Source organism: Heloderma suspectum, chromosome 2 (assembly GCF_057233095.1).
Source record: "Heloderma suspectum isolate Gila_16-S chromosome 2, 16-S_ref, whole genome shotgun sequence".
Lineage (NCBI taxonomy): Eukaryota > Metazoa > Chordata > Lepidosauria > Squamata > Helodermatidae > Heloderma > Heloderma suspectum.
The window spans coordinates 124,272,515-124,290,124 of NC_139459.1; the positions used below are offsets into that span (position 1 = coordinate 124,272,515).

Consider the following 17,610-nt stretch of genomic DNA (forward strand, 5'->3'; position numbering starts at 1 on the left):
CTGCCAGTAACTAAGCCTTAGCAGAGGCATTGCACCTTTTTAAAATGGGGAAAAACACTGTACAAAAGCTGGGAAGCCACCAAATGTTCAGTGGTTGTAGGAAGAGGATAGGGCCTGGGGAAACCTGGAGGGCCGGATTGGACTGCCACGTGGGCCAGATTTGGTCCACAGGCCTGAGGTTCTGCATCCCTGGCCTAGAGTGTCATATGTGCTGCCTACACCCTAACCACAGAGTATGGTGCCTAGAGTGGTATAGGAATGACACTCTAGGTGCCATTCTTTGCAGGTGAATGGGATGTGCAGGTGCCTGGTCGCCTGCCTGCCAGATCTTCTGTTTCCCTTACAAAGGTAAGGAGGGATTTGGGGACCACAGAGGGAAGCTGATCAACCTTAGCTTGCCCATATCAACTTCAGTTTGCCCATCTCTGCTCTAAAGGGAACACAGTCTTCCCTCCCAGATCCTTGGAACAACATGGTCTGAGGGACGTACAGGTATAACTGTTTATCCGTCTTCCATTTTCCTTATTGCAACTCCTCTATCTGAATTCCCTTCCCTTTGTTGCAATTGCATCAAACAGGGAAAAGGGGCTGTAGTCTGGAAAATACTTGATGAAGAAACAAACTTCCCCCTTTGCCTGTATACAACAAGATGCCAGGGTGGTTAATTTCTGTCAGCCATGCCTGTCTATCCAGATGCTGGAGTCCCTGTGCAGATAGATTCAAAGAAGACATTCAGTCAACCATTGACCCCTTTTCCAGTTCTCTGAGGTCTCCAGACAGGAATAGGCTTGTGTTCTGTGTCGAGTTGTGAGGCAGTTTGCCATTTAACCACAGTTTTGTTATTTTAATTTAGGGATATCTTGCGGGCCACCTGCTCGTGTAGAAAATGCTTTGGTCCGTGGAACGTTTTATCAGTACGGAGATGTAGTGACCTATTCGTGCTACAGCGGGTACATGCTGGAGGGCTCCCTGAGAAGTATCTGTTTAGAAAATGGAACCTGGACAACACCACCCGCTTGCAAAGGTAAATAAGCACATGCTATTACAACAGTGCAAGGGGGCATTCTATACATTCTTTACAAGTAGCTACTGCATTATTATTGCTCTCCAAAGGGTTTCCCTAAAGTTGGTATTGAGTGTGAAAGAAACACCAACTAACACAGCACATGCGCTGATCTCCACGCTGATCATTTTTAACATACGGAATTGAATATGCCATGTGAAATTGAGTATATGCCAGTGCCACTATTTAAATAATAATCATTATTAAGACTTTTGCCCCACAGTTTTGCCCAGACCTGAAGCCTCACAAGTGGTATCTTGAGTTCTGTAACCACCAGACGACCTAAAACACAGGTGTTAAACCTCTTTCAGCCTGAGGGCCAAATTCAATTTCGAAGACGCTCTCAGCTGCATTCCAGTGGTGGGTGTGGCTGAAGCCAAAAGGGGTGGGGCCAAAAATACCAGGACAACCAGCATATTTTAGTGTAAAGCTCTTAATTCCAGTAATTAAGCTGTAGGAGAGGCACTTCAACCTTTTTTTGGGGAGGGGATTGCGCAAAAGCTGGAAAACCATCAAGTGATCAGTGGTTGCAGGAAAGTGAGTGGGGTCAGGAGAAGGGGCTGGGCCACCTGGGGAGCCCTGGAGGGCCGGATTGGGATCCCAGGTGGGCTGGATTTGGCCCACAGGCCTAAGGTTTGAATACCAATTGTTAGTAAATATACCCCTTCTTATTTTTGAGTTCTTTTATTAACGGAGTCAGTGACAGTATTTTAGATACATTTAAACTTGTTTATTTTTGTTTTCTAGGCTTTATGTAGAATCTCTGCAATTATGAGATATTAGTTATAATTGGTGATTATAGGGGCTGTAATTTGTGTATTTTTCCCACTGATGAAGGCTGTCTCAGTCGAAAGGCGTATGGGACAGGGGCATTGTAAAACTTGCATGGCCTGGTATAGATACCAATTATCATAATATGTATGTAGGGAATACTTGAGGACTGTTTATAGATCTTTTTAACCTTGTTTGTAGTATGTTATTAAAACCTTGCTTTTAATTGTATATGAGAATTGGTGGTATATTTAAACACATTGTGTGTGTGTTGTGTGTGTGTGTGTGTGTGTATAGTTTCCTATAACCTATATTGTTTGGTGGCCTTTTGTGTGGATGAGGTAGAATAACCTTGACCTAAAACCCACCCCAAAGTGTGATGTTCCTTATTCCTCCCTTTATTGCCTAGTAGCCCAGCAGGAAAACCTGGGGCAGTAACCGGTATGCTGTCATGTGGAACAGATAAAAATATGTGGAGCAGGGAAAAGCGAAGAGTATTGGGTTGCTATGGGTTTAACTAAACATGAGGGCTGTGGAGCTGCCACCACACACCTGCCCCTATGTCTAGTTGAATACAAAGCAACACGTGATGTGACGTTATTGTGCTTGTGTGTTGCTCTACCCTGACAAGGTGGGGGCAGCCAACACACAGCGTGATGACATGATGTCACCCATTCTCTTCAGCTAGACAATGAGGAAGAGGGGATGAAGACACACGGAGCAGCAGCAGCAGCTCTATATCTCTCATAATAACTGGCTAGACCTAGCTGTGCCCTAGATTTGTATCAGGACAGCTCAGGAAATCACCACTGCACCCCAGCTCAACGTTTCTCAAATATTTTGATCTTGGCAGCCTCCCTCTAAACGGACACTACCTTCTAGGCCTGTATTCCAGGACCCTCACCCCCAAAGCACTTCTTTGAGCTCTAAGAGAGGGAAGACAACCAGCCTCTGGTTGCCTTCCAACAGCAGTCGTTCTCCCCCAATGGACCGTCACTTGTTGCAACCCCCAGAGTTGTTTTGTGACCCCTGCCTGTCTCCACAAGGTACACCAAACCAGCTTGAGAACCAGGTCCTACAGTAGAGAAAATGGTTGAACTCACCAGAAAGATCCTATATTTAGCATACCGTGGTGTAAATTTGACAGAAGCACATCACTCCAATCCATCTGCACTGTGCTCCTGAGGTACATGTAGGATTATCCATCCCCAGTAAATATTGAGCATCAACAGAAGTAAATTATAATAGTATCTCTTCTTCTTTTGTATATTTAGCAACTCTATAATCTATTGAATAGTGTGTGTTATTAATTCTCATTTTGTTGCCCCAAAGTGGGTAATAGGAAAAAAGGGGGGAGGGAGACCAAAGGCATAAGTGGCGGAAAGAGCCTGTGTTCTCCTGATTCATGTCACAGTGGGCTTTTTTTTAAGAAGTATGTTATAAATAATGCAAGCTATTTGCCCAATAAAAGGCCTCCAGAACTTAAGCCTTTGAAGGGCCTACATCAGAAGCAGCATGAAAGCAGCCAGTATCAATGACTCACACAGATCGTGTAAGCCTTTAGCGCCCAGTAGCGTTAAGAAACGTCCCACGTCTGCCAATAATATATTGTAACCCAATAGAATAATATATTCTAACCCAATTAAGGATGTATTAATTAATGGGTGTTATAATTATAAGAGTCGGTTTTGTTACTAAGTGTGACTATTGTAACTCAGAACTATTCCTGAGCAAAGAACGTATGCCAAATTCTGGCTGCTATTCAGCCCAATATATAAATCAGAAGTCTAGTGAAGTCGTGACAAGCAAGATTTGGAGCATCATCCAAGAGGGGTTAGGATGGAGCGGAACTGGCTCTCTGCTGGTGGAGAACATCTGCCCCAGTATGCCCATTGAAAGCTCTGTGAGTGCAGATCTATTGCCAGTGGGGTTAATGGAGACAGGGCAGAGGCAGCCGCAGATCCAACAGGTCCCCTTCATTCCCTGAAGAGGCCTCCAAATCTGACCTTTCACCTATGTCAACCTGGAGCTGGTGTAGATATTTTCCTTCCTGTGGAAATCAGCAGGAGGAAAACATTTGAAAAACAAATGCCAGAGACATTGAAAAAGCAAGTCTCTTCCCCAGCGCCCACCCCACCTGTCCTGGCTGACTACTCTGTTAATAAGAATCTGAGTAAGGCCCTCACTGGGAAAAATCAGTATAGTGCCCAAGAGTTCACCCTCAGCTGTAGAGCAAAAACAAACAGAAAACTTGGGGCAGAATGAATTATTAACAATACAAATGGCAGCGTTTTGCATACTTTGTTGTAGGTCTGTACTATTTATATGAAAGAAGGACTCAAATTACTGTGATCACCATGTTATGCTTCTTTGCTGACAGTCAGCCCACATTTCTTCAGTAAGCACCCAGACACAATGCCAACACATACACAGAATGCCAAACTACACACAAAATGCCAAATTACAGGTGAGTAAATGTGGCTTAATAGTTGGTGTGGGCTTCTACTAGAGATGTATGGATTGTGCAAAATCCGATCTGTTTGCATTTTGCAGATTGTCAGGCGCCTTTCGTTCTGTTGTCCGCTCATTGACAGAATCGGATTTTTTTCCAAATTTGCAACTGTACAATTTCATACTTGTGAACAGTTGCACTTGTGAAAATGCACACACACAACCCGCCGCCACATTTTCATACTTTAGCCTATGGGGGAAATGTGCATTTTCAGCCAGTTTTTTAAATTTTGTGCATTTTTCTATTACTGAACTTGTGCAAAATTCTGGAAAATTAGGTCTGTAGAATCCACCCAACTGGGGAAAAGCCAGTCCGCTGCAGAATCCACACATTGGCTTCATAGAAATGTGAACTTACTTGATTCCATTGCGGATTTCTCTGACATCCCTAGCTGCTAGAGCCAAAAAATACATATTCATTTAACATTTTTCCTGCAAATTAAGGACTGTGTGGAGCATAACCGGTACATGCAATTCATGTGCTATCACTGCGGTATGACATACTTTCTTGGTGTCATTATCATACATTATAAAGTACAGCAAACAATATTGTTGTTAATATATGAACACTTTATTATATATTATAGAATTTACAATAAAATACAATTACAAGACTAATCAAAATATATCCTCAGTTAACACTGGGGGGGGGCGTGAGAGAGAGAGAGAGTTTTCATTTGTATTTTGCTATTTTTGTGAGCCTTTTTCATGTGTGTCTGCGAGGGAAAAGACCTTTGTAGCTTTTGGGGTTATAAAGTACTACGAGTACTACTGATGATATATCGCTATGCCATGTAGGAGTGTTTTTTCAGGGAAATATCAGGAGCAGTTTGTTTTGGCATGTCTGTGAGTTTGGTCCACATATATGCTTTTAAAAAAACCTACTGAAAATGAGTAAAGTAAGTCGAATGTTGCATCCACCAGAGGACACCTGCACATATGTTTATGCTTCAGCAAATGTAGGGCCTAAAACGTGGACTGGCTTATCCTAATTGCACCATCCGCTGCACCAACATTATTTCGGTAATCCTTACAGCAACCCCCTAAAATAGGCCAGTATTGTTGTTCTCATATTGCAGATTAGGGGCTCAGGCTAATATGGTAACTTGGCAACAATTGAATTCAATGGTTGAGGACAAAACTTTAACTGAGGACTTATTATTTCAGAGACACTATACTATACCAGACGTAATCCTTACAAGTAAGGAAAGTTTATATGTCTACTTTTGCTTATAAGCCTTCTAGGGCCAAGAATACTCTGAATATGTTCAGTTCTGTAGCACAATCTCTGTTTAACTACTCCATGTTCTAATGTGATGCTGTTTCTCTTTCCAGCTATTTGTCGGTTCCCATGTCAGAATGGCGGCGTCTGTGAGCGGCCAAACGCATGCTCCTGCCCAGAGGGGTGGATGGGACGTCTCTGTGAAGAACGTATGTACCTTTTGTCTACATTTATTTAGTTTGTTGCATTTGTTTCTCTGAGGAGTTCTGAGTTACATTTTCTGATCTCACTACAACTCTGTGAGGTAGGCTAGGCTGACAAAGAGAAAAAGAGAGACTTTTCCCAGGCTACCAGGATGGCAACATGAGCTTTCATAGGACAACACTCTCTGTGTGTCTCATTTGAACTTCACCAGGTATAGTAGGCGAGGTACTTAGTCAAAAGTAATTTGACTAAGAAGTGCTAAATCAAAAGAAACTGAGATCAGAAAACTGACAAAAAAGAACGAGTTGTGTACCTAGGGCACTTGACTAAATTCCCAAAGATTGTAGGGCTTGCATCTTGAGTGCAAATAGGGAGCAGACACTGACCGCTTCCCTGTTGATCTCCTAGACCTATTTGGGTGTTCACCCTCATGCAATTACAATCAGGGCGGGAGGACAGAGTCAGTCCAGAAATCGTGAGGAGTCATCTTCCAGTCCCAAATTTTGATCCCAGCACCTCATTGTCCTGCATCATGATTGGTTCATGCCACTTTATGCCAACCCCAATAATGATGAGTGATCTGTAGTGGAACACTAATAGTCATCTATCTCAGTAATCATTTATCTCTAATGCAATCCTACACACATTTACCTGGATGTAGCTTCCATGGAACCCAAAGGATTGTGCTGTAATAGTAGGAAATGTAATAAAATATAATCGCAATTGCTCCTTGTTCGATCAGGAGGCCTCCACATGGGTCATGCTCTACCACCAGCCAGGGCAAGGCAGGGATCATGTGACCAGGCTCTTGCCTAGTCCCTCCATCCTGGCGCCTCATCTCCAGTGAGTTCCCTGCCTTCACCCAGGACAGAGCTTTCCTTCCTTCCTTCCTTCCTTCCTTCCTTCCTTCCTTCCTTCCTTCATTTTTATGCCGCCCTATAGCTGAAGCTCTCTTCGTTGCTCTTCCAGTCTTCTACTAGAGCTTTGCTCTTCACTTACTAGAGCTTTGCTCTTCCAGTCTCTGTTACTTTCTTCACTTTTCTTTTTTCATTCTTTACTCTGTCCTTTAAATACACACACCTTTTTTTGTCTTTTCTCTCTTCTTCCTTGGCTGCTCCTGACCCTGTGCAAGTAAGTGCCTATTTGAGCAAGAATTTCTACACTTGAAAAACAGAAGACAGTGTGGCGTATCTGTGTGGTCAACAATATGGGCTGAAAAAAAGTGATTTAAAACAAGTCCAGACCCTTACCAAAGCAGCCGGGGGTGGGGTGGGGGCTCCCTGATCATTCCAAGATTCCTCAGGACCACTAGGGCAAAACCTTGGCTGCCAGCAAAAGCTGCCCTGTGAGCCAGGCCAAAAAATCCTAAACTGTGCCATCAGCTCTATGGAGGATGCAAATAATCCTCCTTCCTCTCAAGACTGTGCGCTGCCCATCTGCCATTTTGAATCTCACTTGGAGACACATGGGAATGTAGAAGACGATGGATTTGGAAGTATACACATGCATCTACCATGGCAGACTGCAGTTTCCTGGTCGTATAAGCCACAAAGAGAGAAAAAGCTGGTCTTGGTCTGTGTTGATAAATTCTCCCAAGTGAATTATGTTTTGAGAGAGCACAAGATGGCTCTTTTTGTAATTTGTTAGGAATCTGTGTCTTGTCAGACACTGAACTGCGCATGAGACATCAATTTGAGCTTGCTGTAGGGAAGGAGAACAAATCAGTAGGTTGTCCAGTGGAGGCTGCCCTCAGGCACACAGTACTGCATCTCCTTCATAAGACTGAGCCTCTCTAACCCTCCCTAGTAGTACTGATTAACTTGTACACATCCCATGTGGATGCCTCCTGCTTGAACAGGGCGTAGAATGTTGGATAATCACCGTGGAGCTTCCTTCTTGTTCAAAGCATGGAGGCATCCATGCTGCACCCTAAATTTAGGGTGAGTCATAAATTACAAACCGCACTGCAGCCTATGTCTGTGCATATCTGCCTGGGCTCAAACGTCTTCTCAAGGATCAGACTAGGGCTTCCCACATGCTGTGAAATTGTCTAGGTTTCTCTCCTTGGTGGCCTCTTCTCCTGTTTTCTTCTATGCTACATTCTCATAGTCCTCGAACTCATCTGCCCAGTGCTTTGTCAGACTGGAGAGGAGGAGCCGGGAGGGAGGGACTAAGCAAAAGCCTGGTCACATGATCCTTGCCTTGCCCTGGGCAGTGGGAGGGGGCATAACCCATGTGGTTGCTTCAAACAGGAAAGAACCTTCACGGAGAGAACCCATTGTACCGTTCTTCCCCCTCCCTCCACAGGACCAGATCATCTGAGGTATGCAGAGCAGCAACATGAACATATAAGGAGCATCTGGTGTACAGTAGCCTCATTTGCTAGTATTTTAGTAACCAGATGAGCTGATTATACACAAAACAAAGGGGGGGGGCTCAAAACTTGAGCCTGAATTTGCACTTCAGAGAAAGAAATGCAGGCGAGTAGTTGAAAGAGAGCAGTCAGGTGCATCCAGTGTTCCAACTGTAAAAGCAAACAGAGATGATACGCTTTTATTGGGGGTTTTGTTTTTAGGGCTCAGTTACTAATATAGTACCAAAAATGCAACATGTTATGTTGTTTTCTGTCCAGAACAGTAAGACATTGGGTGCTTCCAGACAAGGCCTTTATAGAGCCATTGCCCTGACTCACTCACAGAGTTTTACAGGGGATCCAGATGATGTCATCTTCCACTCATAGCCCTCCCATGTTTTCCTACTGCTTCTTTGGTCTGTTTTCCTACCGCAGAAAATCCATTAAAGAAAAGAAAAGATGGAATTGTTGTACAGTGCCTTCTGATTAGTAGTGCTAGGAGCCCTCTGTTGAGTTGGAAGGTACCCTGCAAGGTCATTTAGATCAAGCCTCCAGACTTATAATATCTACACGTGCATGCACACACACCCCTACATATTTTCAAAGCCAGTCCTGTGATTTTGAGGATATGATTTGTGACTGCAAATATTCATTTATTTATTTATTTACAGCATTTGTATTCCCCTCCACATCTAAACAGATTCTGGAGTGGTGAACAACAAGAGATAAAATGAACAAAAGATCAGAAGAATGAAACATGATATTAAAATTATTCTTTAAAAAACAGAGTGCCAATAAAACCGAGGCTGGTTAACCAAGGAAGGCATCCTGGAAAAGAGCTGTTATCTGGAGGCGCCAGAAACAACCCAGTGTTGGCGCCTGCCTGACCTCTAGAGGCAGGTAGTTATGGTGGGAGCTACCACACTGAAGGCTCTTCTCCGGGTGGACTCCAGTCGGGCCATAGGTCCATGTGGAACCACCAGGGGCATGCCCTATGATGACCTCAGTGATTGGGCAGACTAGTAAGGGAGAAAGCGCTCTCTCAGGTATCCTGGTCTCAAGTTGTATATGCTGTTGATGTCTGAAGGCAGTTGGGATGTAGCAGTCAAGGCCTCTTTCTACACAGGCTGCCTTTCCCACTTTACATTTAGGTGCATGTTCAAGCAGTAGCCTAAGCTTTCTTTCAAGGAGTTCTTGTTCAAATACAATCTTCATGATATTCCTCAATTTCTATCAGTCTATTGTGATGCATTACAGTTAATGATGGCTAAGCTTTATTTTACTTTTTATAAAATACAACAGTGTAATCAAGAATTCCAAAACGAAACCTTAATCTCTTCCCCCAGCTGGAGTCATACCAAATTTTTCATCTACAATAATGCTAATACAGAGATAGCTAGAAAAGACTGCTGTCATATGGAGAAATAATAATAACTATACAGGAAAGATCTTAATGTCCCTGATAGCCATGAGAGTGCGGTCACTGAACTTGAGCCGGACATCCTAGAGAGTGAAGTCAAGTGGGCCTTAGGAAGCATTACTAACAGCAAAGCTAGCGGAGATGACAGTCTTCCAGCTGAGCTATTTAAAATCCTAAAAGACGATGCTGTTAAAGTGCTGCACTCAATATGCCAACAAATTTGGAATACTCAATAGTGGCCACAAGACTGGAAAAGGTCAGTTTACATTCCAATTCCAAAGAAGGGCAATGCCAAAGAGTGTTCAAACTACCGTACAATTGCGCTCATTTCACATGCCAGCAAGGTTATGCTCAAAATCCTACAAGCTAGGCTTCAGCAGTATGTGAACCAAGAACTACCGGAAGTACAAGCTGGGTTTCGAAGAGGCAGAAGAACTAGAGATCAAATCACCAACATTCGCTGGATCATGGAGAAAGCAAAAGAATTCCAGAAAAAGTCTATTTCTTTTTCATTGACTATGCTAAAGCCTTTGATTGTGTGGATCACAACAAACTGTGGCAAATCCTGAAAGAGATGGGAGTACCAGACCACTTTACCTATCTCCTGAGAAACCTGTACGAGGGCCAAGAAGCAACAGTAAGAACCAGACATGGAACAACCGATTGGTTCAAAATTGGGAAAGGAGTACGACAAGGCTGCATATTGTCACCCTGCTTATTTAACTTATATGCAGAGTACATCATGAGAAACGCCAGGTTGGATGAATCAGAGGTCGGAATTAAGATTGCCGGGAGAATTATCAACAACCTCCGATATGCAGACAATACCACCCTAATGGCGGAAAGTGAAGAGGATCTAAAGAGCCTCTTGTTGAGGGTGAAAGAGGAGAGTGCAAAAGCTGGCTTGAAACTCAACATTAAAAAAAATAAGATCATGGCATCTGGCCCCATCACTTCCTGGCATATAGAAGGGGAAGAAATGGAAGCAGTGACAGATTTTACTTTCTTGGGCTCCAAGATCACGGCAGACAGTGACTGTAGCCATGAAATTAAAAGACGCTTGATCCTTGGGAGGAAAGCTATGGCAAACCTAGACAGCATAGTAAGAAGCAGAGACCGACAAAGGTCCGTATAATCAGTGCTATGGTTTTCCCAGTAGTAACGTATGGCTGTGAGAGCTGGACTATAAGGAAGGCTGAGTGCCGAAGAATTGATGCTTTCGAACTGTAGGGATGTACGAAAGTGACTTACCTTTCGCGGATTATGTTGATGGTGGGGGGGAGGCGTTCCGTCCCTCCCCCCAGAATCCTGGCCGGGGGGGAGGCACTCCGTTCCTCCCCCCGGAATCCTCGAACGGCCAGCTGTGCTCCGCGGCAGCTCCGCAGAACACCCAGCCAGGCCGGGCCTGTCCCGTCCCAGCCAGAGCCGTCCGCAGCCGGATTTCCAGCCGTGGAGGGCTCTGGGTAAAAAAAAAAAAAAAAAAACCTGCGTACACAAATGGCAGCGGCTACGGCCGCCGCCATTTGCGTTCCTTCTTTTTGGCCGTCTTAATCTACGTAAATATTTACGTAGACTATGACGGCGAAAATCAAGGGGAACACAAATAGTGTAGCGGGCGCTATTTGCGTCCCTTTTTCATTCACCGTTTTAGCCTACGTAAATCTTTACATAGGCTAAAACGGCGAATCAAAAGGGGATGCAAATAGCGCCTGCTACACTATTTGCATTCCCCTTGATTTTCGCCGTCATAGTCTACGCAAATATTTATGTAGATTAAGACGGTAAAAAGAAGGAACGCAAATGGCGGCGGCCGTAGCCGCCGCCATTTGGGTACGCGTTTTTTTTTTTAAACCCACCCCCAACCTTGATAGGCTACGTAAAGATTTACGTAGCCTATCACGTCTTTTTTTTTTTTTTCCTTCACAAGCCTGGAAACGGCAGCGGCAGCAGCCGGTCGGAAGGCTGGCTGCCGGAGCCGCCGCCGCCTGGAAAATCTGCCCCAGGTAAGTCTCGTCCCGGGCGGGATCCGCAGGGCGGTGGCAAGCCGTTCTGCCACAGATTTCAGGGGGCCGAATGCACTGGCATTCTGCCTCACCGAGATCCGTGGTGGAATTCTCTTGACATCCCTATCGAACTGTGGTGCTGGAGAAGACTCTTACGAGTCCCCTGGACTGCAAGGAGGTCAAATCAGTCCATCCTAAAGGAAATCAACCCTGACTGCTCATTGGAAGGACAGATACTGAAACTGAAGCTCAACTATTTTGGCCACCTAATGTGAAGAGAAAAGTCACTGGAAAAGACCCTGATGCTGGGAAAGATTGAAGGCAAAAGGAGAAGGGGATGAGATGGCTAGATAGCGTCACCGATGCAATGAATATGAACTTGAGCACACTCCGGGAGAGAGCGGAGGACAGGAAGGTCTGGCGTGCTATGGTCCATGGGGTCACGAAGAGTCAGACACGACTGAATGACTGAACAACAACATTGCTGAGGATAGCTTGACAATGTGCAAGGTGATTTGGTTAAAGCTTGTTGATGTTGAGGGACAACCTCCTACCTTCCCTGTGCCTTCTTGGGGAGGGTATATGAAGCGGACTTCAGTCCTTTTTGTCCCTGCACATACAAATATTATATGCCCTCATTCTTGGAGTACACTGTAACAATCTCCATAAAATAATCCTAAATATGTAAAAGCCATTCAGTGTCTCTGATCAAAGAAGTTTCCTTTTCTAATTGTGGGATGGAAATTTCTAAAGCAATATTCTAGGTCTTCCTCCCTTTACGCTCAGAGGTTCAGTCAGAGGTGAGGCAGAATCTTGCTCTGCAGTTTAATATGTCACAATTCGTTTCCTTACCTTGGTGCTGTCAATTCTGCTAAACCCAGATCTCAACACCTAGGGACTGCTTTTATGCTCCTGGTCATTGTAATCTGCCACTGCAGTGAACATCCCAGCTCCTTTTTATATGCAAAGGAACAGACAGCTGTTTAAATCTATCAAGGCACATGCTTTGGGGAGGTGGGCTTAGGTAGTAACATCCTGGGAGGGAGATGCAGAACGGCCTTGCTACTGCCATCATAGTTTGTAAGGGGTCTAATGTTGAGGGTCAGGCCACAGGGTCAGGCCAAAGCAATTCAGCCAACTGATATTTCATGATACCTCTTACTCAAAAGAGTTAAAGGCTGTGGGTAAAAGAGCAGTTGGGAATTGTGGAATGGCAAAATGATTTAACATGATAATCCAGAGTAGCATCAAGTCTACACAAATAGCTTACTTATACTTACACCGAAGTGTTGCAACTTACTTATTCATACACCAAGTGTTACAATTTACATATATTCACCAATGCAATTGTACACACCTATGGGGTTTTATACTTAAGAACGTTGTTAGCCTTTAAGCATTTTTCCCAAAGACGTGGGTGTGGGTGTATGTGTATTTTGCTTTCCTGGCATTTGTATGACATGCAAAAACCTGATCCTTGGCATACACAAAACTATGGGTGCTTTGAGATGACAGGGTCATAGGACTACCACTTAAAAGGCATAGTCCAGCAATCTTTTTTTTCCTTAATGGGTTTTCTGTAATGAGAAAAAAGATAGAAGAAGCAGTAGGAAAACATATGAGGTTTATGAGGGGAAGCCATTGACTGCCACCCCCGTAAAATTCTGTGAAAAAGGCAGGGTGGCGCAATAAAATCCTTGTCTGGAAGCACCCTACATTACAACGGGTTGGCATGGCTGAACAGGGACTGACTGAAAAAAACACAATTGTCACAGGCCAAGAAGTTTGTTCATGTGAATCAATCCCAGAGACATAAAGGCCGGGGGGTGGGGTGGGGACACAGAAAAAAGGGATGGAGGGGAGAAAAAAGTGGGGGGAAATGTTTTCCTTCTGTTCTTTTCCAGGGATTTTTTGAAAGTATGGAGGGGCTGGAATGGGGTTTTGAAGAATTTTTTTCTTTCCCCCTTTTTTCATTCCTCCCCTCCCCCGCCCCAGGTGTTCATCTCTGTAATCAACCCTAATTATGGGATGCCCCTCAGATCTCCATGAGGGGCATCCCATCTGTGCCCGAAATCCCATAAATGTATATTTTGAGAATGTACTCTCGGATATTGATGGCCTTTTCCCTTTTATTTCTTTTGTTCCCTACTTCCTTTATTTATGTATTCATCTGATTTAAAAGATTTATAGGCTGCCTTTTAGGGGAGACCCTCCTCTCTACTATCATGCTACTTGCAATGTTTGTATAAGCCTGTTTGTAGCATTTCCAAATTAATAAATCCACAAGATATCCTCTCCTCCCATTGTGTGCATAGTTTTACACTTCCTTATACCAATGTTGCTCTGGTTATGTGGGAAAATCTTTGTCTCTAAAAATATTTTTTTATAAAATCGCTTACTTTTCTTTTGTCCCCTGTCTTCTCATTAGCAATCTGCATCCTGCATTGTCTGAATGGAGGTCACTGCGTGGCTCCGTACCAGTGTGATTGCCCAACTGGATGGACTGGATCTCGCTGCCACCAGGGCAAGCCTGTTTCAGCTAATATTTCTGACAATGTAGCAGCAGCATTTAGCAAGCAGAGGCATCTGTTCTGATGATCACTATATAGGATGTTTGTCGTTTGGAAATCTGACCATTTTGTGGCTTGATGGAGTTCCGGCCCCTGCCTAGCTTGGCTTGCATTTGTGAGACAAGCTGAAGGTTTTCCCCAAACTCTGTGGACTTTTTGCGGATTGGGGGGGGGGGGGGGGTCAGGCTGTAATCAGCACAAAATATTGTGGCCGAAATTTGTACAATTTGCACAAACTACAGAAATTTACACAAATTACAGCTGTAATTTGCACAAGTGGAAAAATACAGAAAATTCACTAACTGACCCAACTCACTAAGTTGGGCCAGTTACCGGAAAACGGATCAGAAGTTGGGCTGAGCAGCTTCACCTGCCTTGTATCCTCTCTCCAATGGGAGAAGGTGCAGGGCAGGTGAAGCGGCTTTGCTGGGAGAATGGGAGAAGCCCCTTGCACAACAAAGCCCAGTGGCTTCCACCATTTTTTTCTGAAGAAACAGTTTGTGAAAATGGTGGGTGGAGATTACATTTTTCAGCAGCAAGCAGAGGAAAGAGTCCATGTGTATGAAAAATAGTGTAACAGTATTAGTGTAACTAGGTGAGTACAGAGGAGTGATGACACCCATGAGACATAATGAAGACGAAAAATGGGAAGGAAGAAGCAGGAGCAGGGAGGTATAGCTGTGAAGTGTGGAATAGTCCCTCCCACGGGCTATTGGAAGTTCCAGCCCATGCTCCTCTTGTTTCAGACCATGAGTACTTTATACTTTTAAATATTTTTGTATTCACCCTGAGGACTAGGGATGTGTTGTAAACAAAACGAAACACACTGCATTGCCATAATTTAAATAAATGGTAATGTATATCTCTGTTCTTCTAATATAGCTGTCTGTCAGTCTCCATGCTTAAATGGTGGGAAATGTATACGACCCAATCGATGCCATTGCACTTCGCAATGGAATGGACATGACTGCTCTAGGTGAGTATACAGTTTCTCATCATGTCAGAGTTTGATCAAAAAGGAAAGAGTTTTACCCAAATTCTGGTCTCTTTACTCTTGAAAAGATGTATTCGCCACTATTTACTATATGGCCTAGCATAGCTATGATCTTTCAAGTAGGGCTGTGGAAAAACAGCTAGTACTTTTGTTTTGAGCTTCTAGTAGTATTTTATCAGAGGTTCTTTTTAATCTCTGTTCCAAGGATAAGTTCTCTGTCAGCATCTTAAGCCTGTTGCTCAGCTTCCCGGATTACTCTGCTGGCCTTGAGGGGAAGCCTTGAATCTAAAACACCCAGCTGCCTAATTTAGGATGTTTCCCTGAAGATTTTTCCATGGCCCCTCTTCAACCCATGTGGTAATGATAATTTCAAAATTACTACATGCCGGCCCTGACCCAATTTATAGATCTTGAGTTGACTACACTAAAAACCAGCCAGATTATCAGCAAAGGCATCAATCATTTTGAGAGAAAGCAGGGGAAAGTGAGTCCAGTCCTCTGTTACATACGCCTGCGCTCTGAACAGCTAATAATCTGGTAGTGGCTGTGCATGCACAGCCACCTCTGGCTTGCTGGATGGTTTTCTCCCCTAACATCATGAACTGTGTGCACAAAACCTGATTTATGTTGAGGTTTTGCCTCATGGGCAATGATATATGCACAGAAGCCTTCTTCCAAGAGCGCATAGCCCTAGCAGGATCAGACCAGAAGTCTTCCTGATGCAGTACACCCTGCTTTTATCCTCACATGTAATCATCTACTTCTTTTTTGTCTCTTTGCTCGTGTGCTAATATAGGAAAAGGAAAAGTGGATTCCACCACTTTTAAGTTCAGATCTGCCGCTATGAACATTCTGATCATGATCCAGCGGGCCTTGGTACTACAGGCACTGTAAAATGAAATCCAGTGCATTTTTAAAAACAAAAACTGTGCGTTTGTATTTTAAATGTTTTTTTTTAATTTTGTATTATATTTTCTTATACTTTTTATTTTGAAAGGAACCACTTTTATTTTTCTCACATGCAGAAGTATATCATTTATGCTGAATATGCTGCTGTCAATGCACAAAGATACACTGAAAGAGAAAAACTTGCAATCTTTTTTATTGTTGTTGTAAATCCCTGAGCATAAGTTGTGATCCATTGCCAATCAAAGAAGAAGATGTCGTTTTAAGCTCAAATTCAATTAGACGGTGCCAAATGCCTATTTCTTTTCACCTGGGCACTCCATTCACTTAGAAAGTAAGTAAAGAGAGTGCATGAGAGAAGGGTGCTGAATCCTCTCCACTCCCATGCCTTTCCTTCTAATAGTCTGTGGCGCCAGTCCCTTTTCTCCATTCCTGGACCTGATACTGGAAGCAAGCTAGAAATGGAGAAAAGGGGCTGGATCAATGGAGAGATAGGAGGTAAGTTACAGGAGTGGAGAGTTCAAAGCCTCTCTCCCACCTACTTCCTTTCTTTTCAAGTAAACTCCTCCCTGCAAGTTTTATATGTGAATGAGACAGACACATGAATGATGGCCCTGATAGATCTGGTTTTGTCCTGAGTTACCTTCTGCAAGCAACTGACTATAACTCATTAGTTGTGGAGGGGACAATATTTAGTTACTGTAGTCTGACAAAACTGTTAAACAAATTGGCTGGGATCTAAACATCTGCTTTTGGTAAATGGCTTGCAGATGCTCAGCGGGTCTTTGTGGCTCTCTCTCTCTCTTTTTGAATTGAACAGCAGACCCCCATATCATAACAGAACACACAAACCCAAGTTTCAAACTTATTTTTCCATGTAGCATGGAAGGCTGTAGTTTGAAAGAGACAAGTCCAAAGCCCCCTTGGGTTGTGTGTGTGATGCTTTCAGGCATGACCCTAATGACAATAAAAAGGAGGGCTAATGCAGCTGTTCCTGTATGAGCGCCATTGGATACACACACACATGGGAGGGTTGCCTGTTGTGAGGGAAAGTGGATTGACAACAGAAAACCCCTGTGTGCGACACAGCACACTGTGAGAGGGGAGGATATGGCTGGGGTCTGAAGTGTCTCCAGAGTATTTTTGGTGTATTTTATTCAAATCTGTTTTACTGGGAAGGTACACATGGTCATTTTACTGTAGATTTATTGCTTATTTAAAACACACATACACACACTCACAATGTTAATTTGGTCTTTGGTTGCCATCCAGCACAAACTGAAATAAGCAAAACAGTAATTACTGTTTTCATGAAAACAAGTGAAAATTAGGCTTATTTGCCTATTATTGACATTATTATTTTTTGTTTACAGTCCATTCCCCACCCCCATGCCCAAACAAATAGTCCCCAATTTCCATCCAGAGATGGTAGCTAGTAGCCAGTTGTCTTGGAGAAAAAATATTATACAATGTTGTTCTTTTCCCCAAGCACTATTGCTAAATATATTTATTTCTGAAAGAGCATACATCATCATGTCCCAGTTTAAAATATCTGATAGCTCTCCTAGTGACCCAAAACAATACAAATGAGCT

At 43.5% G+C, this 17,610-nt stretch overlaps 1 protein-coding gene across 2 annotated transcripts in view; it reads left to right on the forward strand.

Annotated features, from left to right (window-relative positions):
- SVEP1 (sushi, von Willebrand factor type A, EGF and pentraxin domain containing 1) overlaps nt 1-16,026 on the forward strand; it is a 154,541-nt gene extending 138,515 nt beyond the window's left edge. For both annotated transcript variants that reach the window (XM_084834685.1, XM_084834684.1), the window contains exons 46-50: nt 854-1,024; nt 5,681-5,776; nt 13,976-14,071; nt 15,000-15,093; nt 15,908-16,026. In XM_084834685.1, the coding sequence (XP_084690811.1) occupies nt 854-1,024; nt 5,681-5,776; nt 13,976-14,071; nt 15,000-15,093; nt 15,908-15,938 (488 nt within the window). In that variant the 3' untranslated portion in view covers nt 15,939-16,026. The remainder of the gene's footprint in view (nt 1-853; nt 1,025-5,680; nt 5,777-13,975; nt 14,072-14,999; nt 15,094-15,907) is intronic.
- Nucleotides 16,027-17,610: the final 1,584 nt, after the last annotated feature.